General features: G+C 38.3%; 1 protein-coding gene across 1 annotated transcript in view; it reads right to left on the bottom strand.

The window, feature by feature from the left end:
- The window catches only part of itga4 (integrin alpha 4), a 45164-nt gene that overhangs the window by 15896 nt on the left and 8149 nt on the right, over window positions 1–21119 (bottom strand). Inside the window, exons 7-16 of the mRNA XM_060877031.1 lie at window positions 17291–17376; window positions 16812–16874; window positions 16432–16569; window positions 13779–13887; window positions 11513–11607; window positions 8855–8945; window positions 7359–7404; window positions 6989–7143; window positions 4155–4318; window positions 188–340 (exon numbers count right to left, since the gene is read on the bottom strand). Coding sequence (XP_060733014.1) covers window positions 188–340; window positions 4155–4318; window positions 6989–7143; window positions 7359–7404; window positions 8855–8945; window positions 11513–11607; window positions 13779–13887; window positions 16432–16569; window positions 16812–16874; window positions 17291–17376 — 1100 coding nt within the window. The remainder of the gene's footprint in view (window positions 1–187; window positions 341–4154; window positions 4319–6988; window positions 7144–7358; window positions 7405–8854; window positions 8946–11512; window positions 11608–13778; window positions 13888–16431; window positions 16570–16811; window positions 16875–17290; window positions 17377–21119) is intronic.

The raw sequence follows: 21119 nt of genomic DNA on the forward strand, positions 1-21119 counted from the left end.
TATGTGTGTATGTGTGTGTGTATGTGTGTTTGTGTGTGTGTTTGTGTGTGTGTATGTGTGTGTATGTGTGTGTATGTGTGTTTGTGTGTGTTTGTATGTGTGTATGTGTGTGTGTATGTGTGTTTGTGTGTGTATGTGTGTATGTGTGTGTGTGTGTGTATGTGATTTTGTGTGTGTGTTTTGGTACCTGGTTTGTGACTCGGTTGGTGTGTCCGTCTCTCTGCTGTAGAATGGCTTTGAGTGGAGGAAGGCTGCTGGAGGCTCTGCTCTGAACATTGTGCTCTCCCAGCTCATACTGAACATCGAAATGCAGCGGTGTGAAAATATCACGCACGTCTTTCTACAAACACACAAAACACACACCACACACACTGATAAAACATTTACACAGGAAAGTGTACAAATCTGTTAAACGTCTTTTTGTTCATAAAATACATCCTTAAAAATGATAACTGAGAGAACTGAACACTTTGACATTAACACCGTGTCTCATGAGAATGGTCATGACTGGACTTTATAATTCAAAGCTTCCTTTGTAGGCTCGAGGAAAGTACTAAATGTCACACAAGCACCTACAAACACACATACACACACATACACACACAAACACACACAAAGATAAGCGCACACACATATATACAGTACACACTCACACACAAAGACACATACACACACACAAAGACACACACATGTACACACACAAACACACATACACACAAACAAACACAAAGATAAGCGCACACACACATACACACACACACACACTCACACACAAAGACACACACATGTACACACACACACACAAAGACACATATGCACATTTACACACATACAATGACACAAAGACACACACGTACACACACACACACACAAAGACACATATGCACACTTACACACATACAAAGACACAAAGACATATATACACACACACACAAAGACACACAAACACACACACAAAGACACACACGTACACACACAAAGACACATATGCACACTTACACACATACAATGACACAAAGACACACACACGTACACACACATACACAGACACACAAAGACATATGCACACTTACACACATACAAAGACACACACACTTGTACACACAAACATATACACACACACTCACACACAAAGACACACACATGTACACACACACACACACACAAAGACACATATGCACACTTACACACATACAAAGACACAAAGACACACACACTTGTACACACAAACATATACACACACTCACACACAAAGACACAGAAACACACACAAAGACACATATGCACACTTACACACATACAATGACACAAAGACACACACACACACATGTACACACACATACACACACACAAAGACACATATGCACACTTACACACATACAAAGACACACACACATGTACACACAATACACACGTGTCACAATGACAAATATAAACACACACACATACAAACACATGCACATACACTCTCTCTCACACATACACACACACACACACACACATACACATACACATACACACATAGTGTACATTTCTTTCAATACTCTCAGAGCACAGCCAGTTTATCCATTATCCACTGGAACTAATTTCTTGTCCACTTTCCTGAATTCATTTCCATTAAAGTAAAATCTAGCCAAAGTTCTGGGATCACAATCTAGTCCTAGAGGTCTAAGATCGATGGAAGAATTAAAGTTAGTGCATTTCTACGCTTAGTGCATTTAACATTCCTTCCAATAAGCATGTTACTCTGGGGTAGATCTGGAGTTACAGGGTATACCAGTGCATCTCAGGACACTACACACACACACACACACACACACACACACACTCAACACACACCATATTACACACTCACTCACAATAAGCCAGTCGACATACTGGAATGTTTTTGTGAGGTGAGTGGAAACCAGAGAACCCAGAGAAAAATACATGGCCTGCATGAACACAGAGACGACACGCGAATATATACACGAATTAGATATGAAGGTGAAACCAAGCGAAAAAGACAAAGGAAAAAACAAGTCAGCGAGTCAGCAGATTCGTTGGGGGGACTAAGCAGGCGTAAAAAACAAAGTCATTTCTAATAAAACGAAGTGTGTTTGAGGACCTGAAGCAGCCACACCCGCTCCGGGCAATGGAGGAGCAAGCTGCTCTAGCCGACATTTTAGGGCGTGCTTCACACTATATGTGAGGTGTGTATGCGGTGTGTGTGCATTGTGATGTGTAGTTGTCTTCACTCCATCTGCTGCGAGTGTCTTGGTTATTTATAAAGCATTGAAAATGCACTTGAGGGAGAATTTGCACATTTGTTTATGAGCATCGCTGCTATCGACATCGCTACGGCTTCCATTAATTACTTTGTAAACCGCGAGAAGCAGCAGAAACACCTGATTACAGAGTCCAGAGAGGCTTCGCTGAACACCTGGACTGCTCACACACACAAACACATACACAGAGTTACCAAGCATCTATCTTCTCTGCCACTCATTCTGTTCATCACTTGGGTTTAATGCAGCAGAACTGAAACAGAACTCTGACGTGATGCACCAAACTCATCTGGAAACTTCCTGGCAAGGAAGCACTGCACATTGCACAAATGGGGGAAATTTCCAGGAAGTAGCTTAGGCTAAACTTAGACTGACATCAAGTACTACCTGTTTATGTAGCACTTTTATATATTGTGCTAAAAAAGTGTCAGCACAAAGCCCAGGAATGTACTAATGTCATCATTTTAACAAATAAAAAAAAGAGACAGAAAGAAAACCTAGTTTATTAAAAAAAAAATATGCAGCATGTGAAAACAGACAGTGTTCTGGAATAAGCTCTTATTAATAATCAGGCTGTAAAACAGACCTGAAGGCTTCTAGCTAGCAGAAACACAGAACGTATTTGTCACTGAGGGTCAAAAAACATCCTGTGGGAAAAAAAACGCAGATTATTTTTACTTTCTGTAATTAATTGACATATAAGTTAAATTTACAGTTTGCCTACTGAACATTTAATCCTAAAGAATCTGTATACTTTTATAGATAAGACAGACGTGAACCTTAAGATACGATAAAAAAATGTGTCCCTAGAAACAATGTGCCCTGGAATCACAAGGATGCAAAAAAGGTTCCTGGAAATAAAGATCCCTATAAAATAGATCTGTAAACAAGGGTCCCTTAAAAAGGGCCATGGAAACACAGGATCCTAATAAAAGATAACTGGTAACATACTGTAGGGCCCTAGAAGTATAGGTCCCTGGAAATACAAATCTCAGGTCCAACAAGCTGCCACTGCTGGGCCCCTGGGTCAGGCCCTTAACCCTCGGTTATATTTAAAAATAAAACAGATAAAATGTAAGTCGATCTGGATAAGGCCGTCTGCCAAAAAACTGCAAAGTAACAAGAAACGTTGTTGAAAATACTCTAGAAGCAGAAGTCCCTGTACTGTAAATAAAGGTCCTTAAAAATGTTTCTGTAAACCAAATCGCCGAACAATGGAAAAATATCCCTGGAAATAAAAAGTGAAAGTGACGTGACGTACGGCGGCCCATACCCAGAATTTGTTCTCTGCATTTAACCCATCCAAAGTACACACACACACACACACACACACACGTGAACAGCCATTTATGCTGCAATCGGCACCTGGGGAGCAGTTGGGGGGGTTCGGTGCCTTGCTCAAGTGCACCTCAGTCGTGGCCGGCCCAAGACTCGAACCCACAACCTTAGGATTACGAGTCAGACTCTCTAACCATTAGGCCACGACTTGCCCTTATATATATACTGTATACTGTATAAGGTCTATAAAAAAACTCTTGGAAGCATACGGCACTAAAAAAAGGTTTTAGCTTATAAAATAACAAACTAAAATTGTGTGTAAAGTGTAAAAAGACATCAGGGGTGAGGAATATGTGGTTTGTACATTCTCAGTAATAAGCTACACTTTTTTTATTGACTTTCAAGAAAAACAGAGGAACTTCAATTTGTAGCTTTTACACAGTGTTACACTAGCTGTTCACACATATAAGTGTAAACAGATAAAGATGTATGACAAGCTTTTCTTTCATTATTAAAAAAAAAAAATGGTTGTCAAATTGCTGAGGATTAAAAGGAATAATGTGCTGTTATTGGAAATAAACTTCAAACAAACCCTGTCATCGTTCTTACCCTCATGAAGGCTTCACGCTTGCTGCAGGTCATCTGTCCGTGTTTGGCATTGACGTGACCCGTCGTGACGTTGGACATGCCGGTTCCTTGTGCATTATTGAAGTAGAAGCGAGATGGAAAATTTTCTTTGTGCATTATGTCTGCACTGAGGTTGTACTTCAGCTCTGAGGCAGGAAAGTGGTGAGAAGTAAAAAAACAATAATTGATTAAAAGTAACATGTAGCATAACCTGTGTCATAAATACAGGTTTGTGTATTAGGCTGACAATTTTCCCAAATACAAACAGAACAGTTATTGTTTCTATCCTACATATACTGTACTGTATTCATTCATTCATCTTCTACCGCTTATCTGAACTACCTCGGGTCACGGGGAGCCTGTGCCTATCTCAGGCATCATCGGACATCAAGGCAGGATACACCCTGGACGGAGTGCCAACCCATCGCAGGGCACACACACACTCTCATTCACTCACGCAATCACACACTACGGACAATTTTCCAGAGATGCCAATCAACCTACCATGCATGTCTTTGGACCGGGGGAGGAGTACCCGGAGGAAACCCCCAAGGCATGGGGAGAACATGCAAACTCCACACACACAAGGCGGAGGTGGGAATCGAACCCCCAACCCTGGAGGTGTGAGGCGAACGTACTAACCACTAAGCCACCGTGCTCCTCCCTACTGTACTGTATATTGTACCTAAATGACTAAAGGTTCATGCTCGCTCTGCTTGTAGAAGGCTGATTAGCTGACTCATGTATTTTGAGAAAAAGAAAAAAAAACGATCTCGAAGCTCAAGCGGACACAGATGGTGTTTTAAAGCACTTAAACGATACTAATAATGTTCTCCTCATGTCTTGGAATGTTTACCATTACAAATACGTCGTTGTAGCAAAGAAGGATTTTTTTTTGCATCAATTTTTTGGTGATTTCTTCAGATTCCTACGTTCGTGTTAACAAAACACATGCTGGAGTGGAAGCTTGTGACTACAAATCACAGGGCCACCAATCTGCCATGCCTGGGACCTTGAGCTAGGTTTGTTAACCTCAACTGCTCAGTATAGTGTTTGCTAAATGCCATAAATGGAAGCTAATAAACTCTTTTTTTTTTTTACTAAAGCCAGAAAAAACATTCACCATTGTATGCCTTTGACATGTCACACTACACGGTGGCGGTTAATATGAAGCTTACATGAAAGGTAGATATTCAGGACCTGAAAAGCTTTGTGATTTACCTCAGTATGTCTTTTCCTATCCTTGATAGAACTAATACATAGATTCATAGAAATGTTCCAAAAAACAAAAAACGGTTTGTTTTCCACACAGATGTTTCTATCGGCTGATATCAAACCCATTTCTGCTCTCTGAGATGCTCTTCTTCATAAACAGCTAATATTTGCCAGCTCATGCCAGATGACAAATGTGCCACAAGGTCATAGAGGGTGGAAGTGAAACCTATTGTTTCTACTTCTCACACGTGTAATCAGTGACCGAGCTTATGTCTGTATCTTTCTGTAACCCCACAGGGAAGTTTCAACATCCAGATCAGATCTCTGTAAGACGGCAGTTTGAGTCGAGGCCGGTGTCGTCGGCCATGTTTTCCTTTGTTTAGCCATACAACACACCAACAGCAAAGACAAGCCTTGACATTACACACACACACACACACCACACAGTTGTAACGGCTGAAGCTGTGTGAGGGATGTGGAGGAGAGATAAAGACTTGTGGCCTGAGTCTGAGTAACTGACTTTTTCTCTCAGCAAACCCCTGATAAGATACTGTATGTACCATATAGAGGGTGTCGCTTTGACATACAGTACATACATACAGCTTCTTTCAGACTTCATCGTATACTTTAGTTTTGAACTCTTTTAGATTAAAAAAAACACCAAGATTTAATACGGTACAGTGAGGCTATCTGTCAGGAGTTACTGGGACAGGTTCTTGTCAGATCACCAGGGGGGCCTGACAAGTGGTTTATTCAGGTATCACTGTGTTATTCCCTCGTGGGCAGTGCCACACACTTTCCTAATGAGTTTGCTAACTTTTTCAAACCAGTTCCTTGTTTTCCCTTAATGTGCGGCTCTATAAAGTGACGTGACATACGGCTAAGTACGGTGACCCATACTCAGAATTCATTCTCTGCATTTAACCCATCCAAAGTGCACACACACAGCAGTGAACACACACACACACCGTGAACACACACCCGGAGCAGTGGGCAGCCATTTATGCTGCAGCACCCGGGGAGCAGTTGGGGGGGTTCGGTGCCTTGCTCAAGGGCACCTCAGTCGTGGTATTGCCGGCTTGAGACACGAACCCACAACCTTAGGGTTAGGAGTCAAACTCTCTAATCATTAGGCCATGACTTCCTATGCCTTCCTGTGACTATGCCGGTCTTGTTGTGCTGGTCAGAGTCAGTCATTATATTTATATGTTAATAATGTTGACATAATGTTGTGTGTGAGCCGTAAGGTCTGATGCGTGTTATCCGGGTTTTTATGGTAGTGTCATGTTTTGTTTAGGTTATCTAAGTATCCATGTCATACTTTATGTTTAATGTAAGTTGTTTTAGACTTTGTTTTGTTAAATAAAAGCAGTACACATACTGAATCCCTACTTTTGGGTCTAATCTGATCGAGTTTATGACAAAGATCCGGGTTCAATCCCTGCTATAATAACCTCCAGTCATGCCTTTTAAACCTGTTGCTCTCAGTTGAATCTTACTTTGGGTTTATTTATTATTTTCCTCTTTTTTTGTCAGAGTCGAGTCTGATAAAAATCAATCTAAACTATACAGATCAATTGAAATCAGCAAGCAGGGCTCACCTATAAGTCCAGGTATGGCTTTTCCCTGGACCAGGAAGCACACGTTGACCTCCACACACACAGCAGGAAGACCGTTTTCGATGCAAGAGGCAACCGATCGATTCACGCTGGCCGGCAGAAACAAGGACGCCTCCACCGTCACCACCGGACGAGTCCTAAAGACGTATAACAAAATCCATATGTATCACAATCTGGAAGTTTTTAATGACGGACAGCAGCAGAGACTAGAACACAACTGTACGTGTGTGAACAGTGTTAGGATTGTCTAAGTGTTTACTATTATTTTAATAAACTGGAAACAGTCATGTTGAGAAGCTGCAGATGAACAGAGGTCAGAATCGGTGGCTATTAACGTTTGAAATGTTCTCACCGGATCAGCATTGCAGCATCGGACAGAAAAGCTCCCACTGCTACGTCTATAAATAAGAAAGAGGAAACAATTTATTTTAAAAACCAGAAATGATGAAGAAACTGAGGACTATACAATATTATAGAAGTGAATATAGGTGTTGTTTCTAAAAACCAGATTAACAAACACGGCGGTGAAAACAGTCCTCCTGAGGCGTCTGAAACATTGCTAGTTAAGTGCGATTCCTCACACAGTGAATGTCACACTTTGATCGAGTTGTCAGATAATTATGTGCTATAAAGAAACAGACATGAGACTAAACAATTCAGTTTGTAAATCAGATCCCGGCTGCCAAAGTGGCTGTGAAGCTCCTGCACCCGAGTCAGGATGAAATCTTTAAATCTAACATCCTCGATTTTCATCTTTGGATGTATTCAGACTTTAATGTACAGTACACACAGTAAGAGGGATTTCTGACTCAGTTAAACACATACATATGATAATATAATATTATAGCATGATTATAATTATGTCATGACATCCAGAGATACCGCTGATTCAACTGAGTAACTGAATTCCTGTAAAAATAAATAAATAAATAAAATAAAATAAATTTTATTTATTTTGTACGGTAATTTTGTTTTACAGATATGTAATAAAAATACAATTATAACAATTATTAAAATGTTTTCAAGCTAACATTTATTCTAATTTTGATATTACTTTTTTGTTGTTGTTTTTAAGTATTATTTATTATTTAGCATTTATTTTTCATATTACATTATTATTATTTTATAATTATTATTACAACATATTTCATATTTTTTAATACTTAATTTTTATTTAAACAAATACATTTATATACATTCATAAATAAAGTACTGAACAATTAAAAAATGTAAAAAAAAGACTACAGTATTGTTGGGAAATTGTTAGCAACCCTGTACTGTATATCATGACCCATGTCATATATCTAAGAAATGCCTTGAGAGAATGGCATTATGATGCTTTGTCATCATATCATTTGTTGAAATTTAGATCTACATGATAGAGATACTGTAGAGGCTGAAACACAGGAATAATTCGAGACAGATTATGAATTTAAATACATTTAAGTGCTAATTTGGAATTTGCTATCATGAACAGGGGGAAAATAATAAATTAAATTAACTGAGATTACAGAAATACGAAATAATGTCGTGTAGTTGTTTTGACATTTGATGATGAAAGTCATGGTGCACACAGACCTTCTGACTTTAGCTATCTAGGAGACAAAGGTGATGTTCAGGTGCTTTAATTCAGGTGCTTTAATTCAGGTGCTTTATATCAGGTGCTGTTTTCGTATGTTCTATTTTATTAGCTATCTAATCTGACCCTCACCTTAACCCTAACCTTTTGACACTGAAATCAGGGCGTTCTCTCATGCCGTGTCACGTCGTCTCTTTTTGTATCGCTTCTTTCACTTCTCTTCTGACAGAGAAAAAAAGGGATATGTCCTTCTTGAGGAAAGGTGTTACCTGGGTAACCGTTTCCATCCACATCGATGCCTCCGGAAATGGACTGGCCAAACATGCTGAGGCTGTGGCCGAGGATCGAGCTCGTTATCCTCTAATGGGTCAGACACACACACACACACACACACACACACACACACACAGTTAACCAATTAGGCTTTTCTTCCTAGAGCATGTAACAGTTTAACTACAGAAATAGAAATAGTTCTGAATAAATTATCTTCATTCCAGTTTAAATCAATAACGGAAAACGTTTCTACACAACTGGGACATTTCCGTTTCAGGATTAATGTCTTCTCTTCACTTCTTATCAACACGCTGAATCACTCGCTGCATGATTTCATGTATTTTACCAGAACGTTTCATTACGCAGATATAAATCCATGTCCTAAACATTTCCATGCTTTAGTATCTAAATTCATATCATTTAGTCAGTTAGGAATAAAACGCCACACCACAGAGGACCACTTTCCCATCATAGCACTTCCCGATGCATGTTACTTGTCATAATCCATATCAATTTGCCAAAATATACTTTTTTATATTTACATTTAATGGTGTGGAAATAAAGCAGGTACATTTACAGCTTTATCTCTGAATGTTAAAAGGTTGTAACATAAAACACTATTTCTAAAATCTCCCACAAGCCAGTTCTCCCCTATCTAATGACCGCTACCAACCAGGGCTGGTGACATTTAACACAACAGCTTTAACACATTTAACACAACAGCTCTCATGTTTTGAAGACAGGCAAAATAATAATAAAAAATAATAATAATAATAATGGGGAGTTGTTGTGTTTGGTAAGGATCACTGACCGCAATTTAACCAAATATAAAGTATTTGTTTAATTTCCATTTATTAATTTGTGTGTGTGTGTGTGTGTGTGTGTGTGTGTGTGTGAGAGAGAGAGAGAGAGAGAGAGAGAGAGAGAGAGAGAGAGAGAGAGAGAGAGAGAGAGAGAGAGAGAGAGAGAGAGAGAGAGAGAGAGAGAGAGAGAGAGAGAGAGAGAGAGAGAGAGAGAGAGAGAGAGAGCAAGAGAGAGAGAGAGAGAGAGCAAGAGAGAGTGAGATAGAGAGAGAGAGAGAGAGAGAGAGAGAGAGCAAGAGAGAGAGAGAGAGAGAGCAAGAGAGAGTGAGATAGAGAGAGAGAGAGAGAGAGAGAGAGAGAGAGAGAGAGCAAGAGAGAGAGAGAGAGAGAGAGCAAGAGAGAGTGAGATAGAGAGAGAGAGAGTGAGATAGAGAGAGAGAGAGAGAGAGAGAGAGAGAGAGAGAGAGAGAGAGAGAGCAAGAGAGAGAGAGAGAAAGAGAGAGAGAGAGAGAGAGAGAGAGAGAGAGAGAGAGAGAGATTATGACTGGTGTTTATTGTAAGTGTTTGTTGCCTTTTTGGACTCCTTTATCATTTAAGGAGTTTTTTCCAAAATCAAATTTTGGAGTCCTTTATCATGGACTCCTTTATCCTTTATCACCCATTTAAAACAGTTCAGCTCAAGCCCAGACATTTTTAGGGTCATGATTGAGGACAATGTCCCGTCCAGAGACAAGCTGTTTCGTGTTGAGGCTTTGTTCAAACCGACCATCGAAAATACCCTCTTTAATGAATATGTTGTTTTTTCATTGGTTGTTGCGTTAAATCTTACCCAGATACAATAGTGCTATTTTCTGATTGGCTATTGTGTAGCCTCTTTTTTTGATTGGCTGATAAGTGTCAGGCTCGACTAAGAACTCCAGGGGAGACGCGCTTGATTCCTGCCCGGTTCCATAGAGACAGCGGTGCGGACAGAGACATTTTGGGCGCTGCGGCTTATTAAATATATGATAAATAGTCAAAAAGTTTTTCTGAGTGAGAAATAAGATGTGAGGCGGGAGAACGTTACAAAAGACCCAAATGCGTGACTGTCACTCTCAATGTGTGACACTTGACAGCCCTGCATCTGCTTTTTTCAAGACACATACTGTACTGTAAAACCAGTCAACCGCAGCATCACATGGCAGAGTTCCGCACTCACATAAGCACCGTCCACATACATGAGCTCCCGGAGGGCCGTGACTGGCTTGTGATTGGCTGGAATAAGAGTAAGCCCCGCCTCCCCAGAGAGCATGGGCACGTGGATTATCTGGGTACTGAAGACTATGTGATCATGGTCAGGATTTGAAATTTATTTTGATGCTACTGGATTTAGATTGTCACACACTTGTCCTACATGTCATATGGTTGTTACCATGGAAACAAGAATACTATGGAAATAATATGGGAAATACTATGGGTTACTATGGAAAAAGAATATTAACATGAGGTCGACTAGATGAAGAAACAGGGCTTGTGAAATTGTGAAGTCATTCAAAAGTCACCATGATCCACAAAGACGATTCATTTGAGCTAAAAACGAGTGTTCATTAGTTTGTTGGTGTTTGAGGTCTTTGCTCTATATCGTGTAGCTCTTACGCAGTCATTGTTTTTAAAGTGAAGTAATGTTTGTGCTCGATACCGGATGAAATGGACTAAAGAGTCCTGGTTGCGCACACAGACCTTCGGACCCGAGTGAAGACACAGAGATGAAGCAGTTAGAGGGACGTTAATGGTTGAGACTTTCTGAGGATTTTGCATGTAACAGGAAATGAAACGTAGAGTGTGAGTGTAAACAGCAGGCTGTGGACGTACTTGTGAGAAGCTGGAGGTTATACCACTCTTTCTCCCATTGTAGATATAAATAGCACCACGCAGGTCTTCTTCCTGTGGTGCACCGATGGCCACGTCTGTAAAACAATCCAAGAAGTGTTAATTACACGACTGCGTTATGTAAGCATAACTAATATTCTGTCTCTCTCTCTCTCTCTCTCTCTCTCTCTCTCTCTCTCTCTCTCTCTCTCTCTCTCTCTCTGCACCTTTTTGTCCCCCCTCTCTCTCTCTGCACCCGTTTGTCTCTTTCCCCTCTCTCTCTTTCTCTCTCTCTCTGCACCCATTTGCCTCTCCCCCCCCCCCCCCCTCTCTCTGCACCCGTTTGTCTCTTTCCCTTCTCTCTTTCTCTCTCTCTCTCTCTCTCTATCTCTGCACCCATTTGTCTCTTTGTCTCTTTCCTCTCTCTCTTTCTCTCTCTCTCTCTCTCTGCACCCATTTGCCTCTTCCCCCGTCTCTCTCACTCTCTCTCTTTCTCTCTCTCTCTCTCTCTCTCTCTCTCTCTCTGCACACGTTTGTCTCCCCCCCTCTCTGCACCCGTTTGTCTCTTTCCCTTCTCTTTCTCTCTCTCTCTCTGCACCCATTTGCCTCTTCCCCCCCCCCCTCTCTCTCTCTCTCTCTCTCTCTCTCTCTGCACCCGTTTGTCTCTTTCCCCTCTCTCTCTTTCTCTCTCTCTCTGCACCCATTTGCCTCTGCCCCCCCCCCCTCTCTCTGCACCCGTTTGTCTCTTTCCCTTCTCTCTTTCTCTCTCTCTCTCTCTCTGCACACGTTTGTCCCCCCCCCCCCACCACACACACACACACACACACACACACCCCTCGACTGCAACTGACATGAACAGTTTTGAATTTGCACATTTGGACCATTTTGAACACAGTTATAGATGATAAATGATTTATAATCACACTATCTGTTGTCACTTAGATGAACTTTTGAGTCTGGTTCCTCAAAAGCTTTTCTCGTCACATCGTCTCAGGGAGTTTTTTCGGGTTCTTCTGGCTTACTCATTAGTGATACATTTCAAATTTCGAATTGAAATGAATTTAATATGAAAGAAATTATCCCTAATTTATACATTTCTAAAAAGCTGCTCTGTGAGAAAGTCTATTAATAAAAGTGTTACCCAGATGAAACGGAATAGAATTGAATCGAATTAAGACGACGGTCCAGACTTCTAATTCTATTGATATTTCCTGTAGTTACTAAATAATCCTGTGCTTTGAGAAGAAGAAAAAAATCTCCAGTCTTTGAACATGGGTACTGTATTAAAGTACAGATTTGGAAGCTCAGGCTACGTTCTTTCTGCTACATCTTTCACTTTCTCCACGACGGAAATCGCCGTCTCTGAGAAAGATACGTGCATGCGTGATATTTTGAAAAATAACCCGAGAATTTAAGAAATACTGTAACATCCTACCTACAAGAACAGATTATTGGTAATGTATATACAGTACACATAAACATTTCAGTGCATTTGGTTTACTAAGAAGCACAAAATGAATATACTTCATATAAAAGAAATTAGGGGTCAAAATGTATTGAAGTGAAATGTGGAAAACCACCTTAAAGATTAGCATCAGGACACTGGAAGAACAAAATGTGCACTAAAGACAAGAGAGAAAAATGAAATTTGACTCTACTTTGAATTTACTTCTCCAAAAATGTCACAGAAAAGGAGTTGAAAGAATTACCTCATGGATTTAATCATAAGTAATGACAGAAATAGATTTTCTTGTTCATTAGCTTTTCTTTTCTATTTTAGCACATCTGAATCATTTCCTGATGCTGGTCTGTTCCCATGCTGAAGATTGGTATCAATCTCAGTCAGCTCTGAGACAAGCGAGAACTCTTTTTTATCTGATGACTTTTAGTCATATTGTCTCTTTTCGTTTTTATTTCTCAAGAATAATCTTTATAGAACGGTGTTATTCGGAGTGTCGCAACGTCTAGCTAGCTGGCAAAATGGCCATCTTTAATCAGAAGCTGGTTTATTGAATAACAAAAAAAAAAAAAAACAACCATATTCATGCCTGAATGTGTTTGTTTACTCTGGCAAGCTAGTACGTTCAAGCTAGCTTTGTGAGCGTAGCTTACAGTGCCAACATAACAACCTAGCGGTTCTGGTCATCCAGCACAAAGCAGAAACCATCCAGAAACCTCCAGTATGGGTTCATGTCTAGTTTTATACATCTACATTCAAACGACTAATTAATCAAAGATTATTTACTGTATTTCAAACCGCGTGTGTTACCTGAATACCCGTCATCATCGATGTCCCCGAGGTCGGTGATGGTCGCTCCGAAACGAGCTGCGTACGAATCGCTGCCAAGGAGCATGAACTCTGCTTCTCTCATGTTCACCTGGGTATGAAAATAAATATGAAAAATACTTAACATCATTTTTTTTTTTTTACTGATTTATGACTAATAATCTGTCAATTAAGACATATGGAGACAAATGTGTGTGTGCGTAATTGTATCTAATCAGCCATGAGGCTGAGGATATTAATGGAGCTGTTCATAACACACTGAGCAACACGTCTTAGCTAAAACTAATGAGAGAATACGGCAGATATCGAACTCTTTACTCGTATAGGGAAATGACATTTACAAAAAAAAATTGGTGAGATTCTCTCTCACACACACACACACACACACACACACAGCGAGAGAGAGACTCGAGTCCACAAAGTCCTGTGGTCTTTAGGCCCACACAAAGAAGCTCAGAGTAGCTTTGGAATTAAGCATGACCTACTGGAAAATTTGATAACCGCATACATAAAAATGAACTTCCACACAGATCTGGGAAAAACAGCCCATGTATCCTGGCTAAAAATAGAGACATCCATAAAGATGTCACTCGCCTAGGAATCTTAAACCAAACGTTTCACACAGAATCTGTATGACGTCCCAAGAACATCTTTCACACCATGTAATATATCATAGAGATCTGAAAACTTTACTGATCTGAAATATGTTCCTCTTTCCATGTAGATTGACAGTTTTAGCATTTGAAAATATGCTTACGCTTGAAAGATAAAGAGAATCTGCCACACAGGAGCGTTGAGGAAATGTCGACATTCTGGATCTGATTACGAACTGAATTCCACTGATTAGACTTAAGTGTTTCCCAAAGTGTCAAAGTATGTTGAAAACCCCAATTCTTAAAAATCTTTTTTGTTCATTCATTCATTCATTCAATGTTTTTGGCAGCCACAATAAATCGAATCATCTTACATACACACAGTCGTTCGGACAAGACGTTTTTATTGTCTGATGTTAGATTTGTTAGCTAGCTAGCAACAGATCTCCAAGAATACAGGACGAATTTGCATATTTATACATGAATTTAAATATGTAATTTTACTAGCCACCAAATTGTTCAAGATATATAGTAACGTAATTTTAAACTTTAAACTTTTTTTGTTTCCATACTTATATAAAGCTGCTTTCAGACAATGTGAATTGTTAAAAACGCTACACAAATAAATTGAATTGAATCATATATTTTTTTCAGGTATAGATTTATATACAATTTTGAAGTAAAAAAATATATATATTTTTATATATAAAAAATATATATTATCATCTGCACCAGCTCAATATTTATTCTGCAATTCAGCTTTTTAAAATGTAGGAGGCGGGACCAAGGGGATCTCAACAAGGCTTGGAATTTCCACATCTTATGATTACTTGTGTCCATTGTTGTAGTATTTCATAGTATTTCTATTCAAAGAGAAGATGCCACCTGCATGTGTTGTTTTAGGACAACAACCTCTTTATATGACTGTAGAAAGAAAATTATTCATAATAACACTCTCTGGTGTTTATAACAGTTTATAATCACACCCTCCAGTGTCACCCAAATGAGGATGAGGTTCACTTTTGAGTCTGGTTCCTCTCAAGGTTTCTTCCTCTTCCATCTAAGGGGTTTTTTCCTCACCACAGTCACCTCAGTCACCTCAGACTTGTTCATCGAGGATAAATACAAACACATTTAAATATATCTAATATTAATCTTTGTTTATTTAACTTTTTGTACATGTTTCTTATGTTCTGTAAAGCTGCTTTGAGACAACGTCCATTGTTAAAAGTGCTATACAAATAAATTAAATTGAATTGAGTTTTTACTTTAATTCATTTCATTCAAGTTTTTAAGCTCCATGGTGAAGGTTTGTTCATAATAATACATGACCCCAGGTCACAGCACAGGATGAGTAATATGTGAAGAACTGGAAGTGGTTTCAGAGAGATATCTGTGTGACATAGATGTGTAGTGCTTGATAATGTTAGATACCAAAAATGTCTGTGCTGATCAGCTAGATCTGGGGTAACGTTGTGTACGCATGATTTTTTTTTTGGCCAGACTGATATGAAAAGCTATGTTAAGTTGTGTAGTCCAGATAACTGTAAGAGATGGTTAATATTTCACTCAGAGCCTGAGAAGGGTGATGTCTGTTCTGTCAGTACGGCCTTGAGTGTCGAGATCAAAGCAACCATCAAGACTGAAGCTCAAACTGAGCTCTGAGCTCAAACTTCGAGCTAAAACGGATCCTTTAAACAAGAAGATTTATTTATCAGTCAGCTGTAACTGATGTCTTTGCGATACAATGAACCAGAACTTTGATTAATAAAACAACATGCAGAAGTAGAAAAGAAGGAACAACATCATACCAGAGTTTCAGACACACACACACACACACATGCAGTAAAATGTCTGTTTAAAAAATCAATCAGATGTGTCTGACTGGAAAAAACCACTACACCATGCCATCTCTTGTCCAGACAAACACAGCTGGCTGATTTCCAGACTCTAGCTCTAACCCTAACTCACCAAACACCCAAGATATTTCCAGAAACAAACAGTAAAGCATTCAGTGTGGACAGAGGGGCATCAGTTCTCACCCGGCCTTGGTTAATGTACACGTAAACACGACCCTCCTCTCTCACAGTGCTGAACAACGGAGCCCCGACCAGCAAATCAGAGAGTCCGTCAGCATTCAGGTCGACTGCACACACACTTGCGCCATAGTACGAGCCCAGCTATGTACAAAAAATTATAAATAAATAAATAAATAAATAAATAAATAATGTAAAAAAAAACTGTGGGGAAATAATAACTGGCTCTGAACAAGCAGAAGTATAGAAAATAAATAATTTTTTTAGAAAATATTTATTTATTTATTTATTTATTTATTTATTTAATTTATTTTTTTTTTCTACACTTCTGCTTGTTGTGTTTGTTACTGTAGATGAGGAGATTGTGTTGTTGTAGCTGCACTCACTTGAGATCCGCTGGTTTCATTCAGGATCTTCAGAGTGTTGCCTTCCACTGTAAAGATGTAAGCCTGAACAAAACAAATGAAATATTCTGTTTACCGAAACGCCTTATAGATCAGTGAGATTTCTTCTTTATTCAGTCATCCATTCATCCATCCATCCATCCATCCATCCATCCATCCATCCATCCATCCATCTTTCTTGATGTGAGAAGCTCAGTGCTATCATTTATCTGCTTGTTTATCTGATTAAGTCTGGCTCTGAACATAGTCATCACCTCCAGGAATAACTTTGTGATCTCATACCATAATATGTAATATGTAGGTAGACATTGTGATGCAGAGTTTAACACTTATCACAAGGTTGTATTTAAATTGTAGTAAACCTTCTCACAAATGCTTTCTCTTGTACTGCACACAGTCTAAAGTATACTGTAAACTATACTAATTAAAAATGAGTTTATAACTAAATAAAAAAGACTTACTTTGCCAGTCTGCTCATGCTGGGGTGCTCCACCTACAATCTCCATACTGTTCGGGTGAAGAAAGTGTCCAGCACTTACTGAGTAACCTGAAGAAACAAAACAATTTCCAAATGATCACCAAATGATAATTGAATCTATTATTATTATTATGATGATTATTATTATTATTATTATTATTATTATTATTATTATTATTATTATTATTAGTTCTATTATATTGTTATTATTATTATTATATTGTTACAATTATTTATAATATTTAAAAAATATATAATTAAACATTATATGTAGTTATGTAATTACAATATCAAATAATAATGATAAAAAATACAAAATAATAATAATAAGAATAATAAGAATAAGAAGAAGAAGAATAATAAGAAGAAGAAGAATAGTTACATTATTACATTATTTCAAATTCAAATCAAATTTTTATTTTTTTTGTCACATACACATACATACAGAATACGACATGCAGTGAAATGCTTTTTACGTCTGTCCGGTATTCAAGCATAAAAAAGGAATGGAAAAGGATATAAATAAAACCAATATTGCAGAAGAGAAATCATATTAAAGCATGATGCACAAACAAACAAACAAAAAAAACCTTTGTCTTTTTCAGATATTGATATACATACATGATATACTAGCGTGTGGTTTTATATAGTAGCTACACCCATGACAGAACGCTGACTAAAAAAAAAAGCACTGAGTAATTCAGTGTAGTAGTGCAGTTATTATATATGCAGCACATGCAACAGCTGCATATATGCACATGTGACTATTTCCTGTTTACTTTAACGGAAACTCAGTGTACATCTGCTTCTTCTTGAGTCTACACAATAAACCCCCACCTTTTCCTGGTGGAAATCCGTCAGGACTTTCACCTGTTTGCGGACTGTACACTCAGTAGACCGGCTTTGTAATTATACAGTCAGGAGAAAAAGAAAGTACACCCACTTTCAAGTCTATGCCTTTATTTATATATACAGTAAATAATAATTGTAAGGTCCTTATTAACTTAACAAAAAATTATATGGTAACATGGGGATTTGGTAGCTTAGTGGTTAAGGTGTTGGACTACTGGTCAGAAGGTTGCAAGCTCAAATCTCAGGCCAACCAAACTGCCACTGCTGGGCCCCTGAGAAGGGCCCTTAATTCTCAATTGCTCAGTTGTATAAAGCAAGATTAAAATGTAAGTGGCTCTGGTTAAGGGTGTCTGCCAAACGCTGTGAAATTTAAAAACGAGCTGAATTATAAACTAGGAGGGGGAAAAATAAATACACCCCAATAACCTAAAGTTTCTGTAGAAACACCCTGATTTCTTTTTTCTTCTGTCGCCAATCAGACATCAATTTGCTGGAGTGCATTGGATCATTGTCCTGCTGCATGACCCAATTTCAACCCAGCTGAAGTTGCCAGACAGAAGGCTTCACACATTGGGCTCTAGAATATTCTGGTATAAAGTAGAGGTCATTGTTTTCTCAATGACTGCATGTTTCCTAAACAAGCCCGACTCATCACCCGTCCATCGCCATGTTTCACAAGTTAGAATGAGGTGTTTGTGGTGATCCGCCGTGTTTGGTTTGCACCAAACATGGCACTCTGCATGATGACCAAACATCTCCACGTTGGTCCAGAGGATATCGTTCCAGAAATGTTGTGGTTTATGGATGAGTTTTGGAGAGAACAGGCTGTTTCCTAGATACACTTCCATTAAAGCCATAGTTGTTCAGACTTTTTCCTTTTCTGTCATACATCCATTTCATGCTTATATAGAGATCATATGATGTAGCACATGATGTTTTTCTTTACATCTCTGAGCAGTAAATCCACACATGGATAAGTTGCTTCTCTGAGATCATTACTGACGTCCTTTCTCCACACACCTGAGTGCTCCATAACACCAAACTACATTCAAAGAGACTGCTATGCTTATCGAAGGTTAACTAATCTTGTGCAGTTAATTTGTAATACCCGGCTGCTGATTACTCCGATTGTGCAAGAAGGAAAATGTGAGAATATATTAACTGAAAATTGGTGTTTTGTTGTCACTTGAGGTCATCTGTTTGTTTCTATAAGTTAGCGATGACCTCACAATTATAATAACCCAGGATAAACCAATACCTAGGATTAAAGGAGGGTGTATTTTCTTTTCCCCTATAATTGTATGTCTAATTTTAGACCAGATCAGAACTGTCAGTGTCCACATCGACTTACTTAACAGATCTTTTAAAGCACTTTGCTTTGTACTCTGTGACTGATTCATTTTTTTCACACCACCTGTGATCTTTTCACAACAGATGTGAAAATACCTTAAACACTAATCACTTATGTCAGCACCTTAAAGGGCTGCTCAGGTTATTCCTTTGTGTGAAAGCAGGAAAAAATTTTTTTTTTAAAGATTTTATAATGCGTTAACCATCCAAAAAACTACTAAGAAAAAAAATAAACGAGTCATAGTGATTTAATACAAAATGGTGGGCACTGTGGCAAATCGATGATTAATTCCCCTCGTCCAAAACTTTAGACTTGTTTGTGAAGACACCAAAGGCGGGTAACAACAAATCAGTCTGGAAAATGGAAAGATATCTCCTGAGCCTGATAATTACTATGAAATTCTGAACCTTGATTTTGCTTCTATTGTCCTTCATTTTTATTTCTTTCTATGTCTACATTAACGACAGTCCATGCGTTCACTGATCTTAAACCGTAACGTCAATCACCTGCTCTATTATTACAAATTAATATCAAGAGAATACAGCACATATTATTGTTATGCCATATAGTTTTCATATGTTGTGTAATAACTAGTGTTAATTTTGTCAGACGAGACGAGACGAAATATGATCGTCAACAACCTTTTTTTTCATGACTAAGACGAGACGATGACAAGACTGCACCACTGTCCAAAAACGCTGACTAAGACTAAATTAACATGCATTATTGTTGACGAAAAAAGACGAGACAAAAATGTTTTGTATAAAATTGTATAAAAAACTAAGATAAAATCTCTCTTAATTTTCATCTACAATTGTCTCTGTTTTTTCATCAACTGTTACGCCTTTAAAATATTCACAACAAGTTTGCGGCTTCACGCTGTTTAGTGTGTGCGTAGAAACAATTCGTCCACACGCCGCTCAAAAATAAATCCTGAGTGCAAGTCCACCCTAGGTCTAGGCAGGCTTTTTGTGTTAAATTATATTTCCTGTCACTGCACAGCCTCTTTTATTGTACATGACAGCTTATGTCCCGATGACCGGTCTTTGCATTACGATTAAAAGCAGCATCAATAAAGTAAAAAATGTGATGTGCAGTCAAGTCCGAGTGTATGCACTGTTTTAACGAGTGTTCTCAACTTCTCACTGATACTTTTGTGATTCGCAGAGTTTTGACAAGTTTTATAGCCTTGATATTGTTTCTTATTCAAAAGTGGTGACAGAAAAAACTCAGCACCCCCCAACCTGAAACCTCTTCCCACCCCCCTGTCACAATCACATCATAATCAAAATGAATAATTAGGCTTAAAAACAAATGTATATGTAAGGGAATCAAGTTTAACAATTACATGTAATATTGCTCCAAATATCATCAATAACGGTGTGTGCAATACCATGTATAACTTATATTAAGATGGTAATTTATATGTATAATGTGTATATATATATATATATATATATATATATATATATATATATATATATATATATATATATATATATATATATATACATAGTTTTGATTCGACTAAAACATGACTAACAAAAAAAGATATGTGAATGACTAAATATGACTAAAACTAACAAGGACATTTGGCACAAGACTAAGA

This window comes from Tachysurus vachellii, chromosome 8 (assembly GCF_030014155.1).
Source record: "Tachysurus vachellii isolate PV-2020 chromosome 8, HZAU_Pvac_v1, whole genome shotgun sequence".
Classification (NCBI taxonomy): Eukaryota; Metazoa; Chordata; class Actinopteri; order Siluriformes; family Bagridae; genus Tachysurus; species Tachysurus vachellii.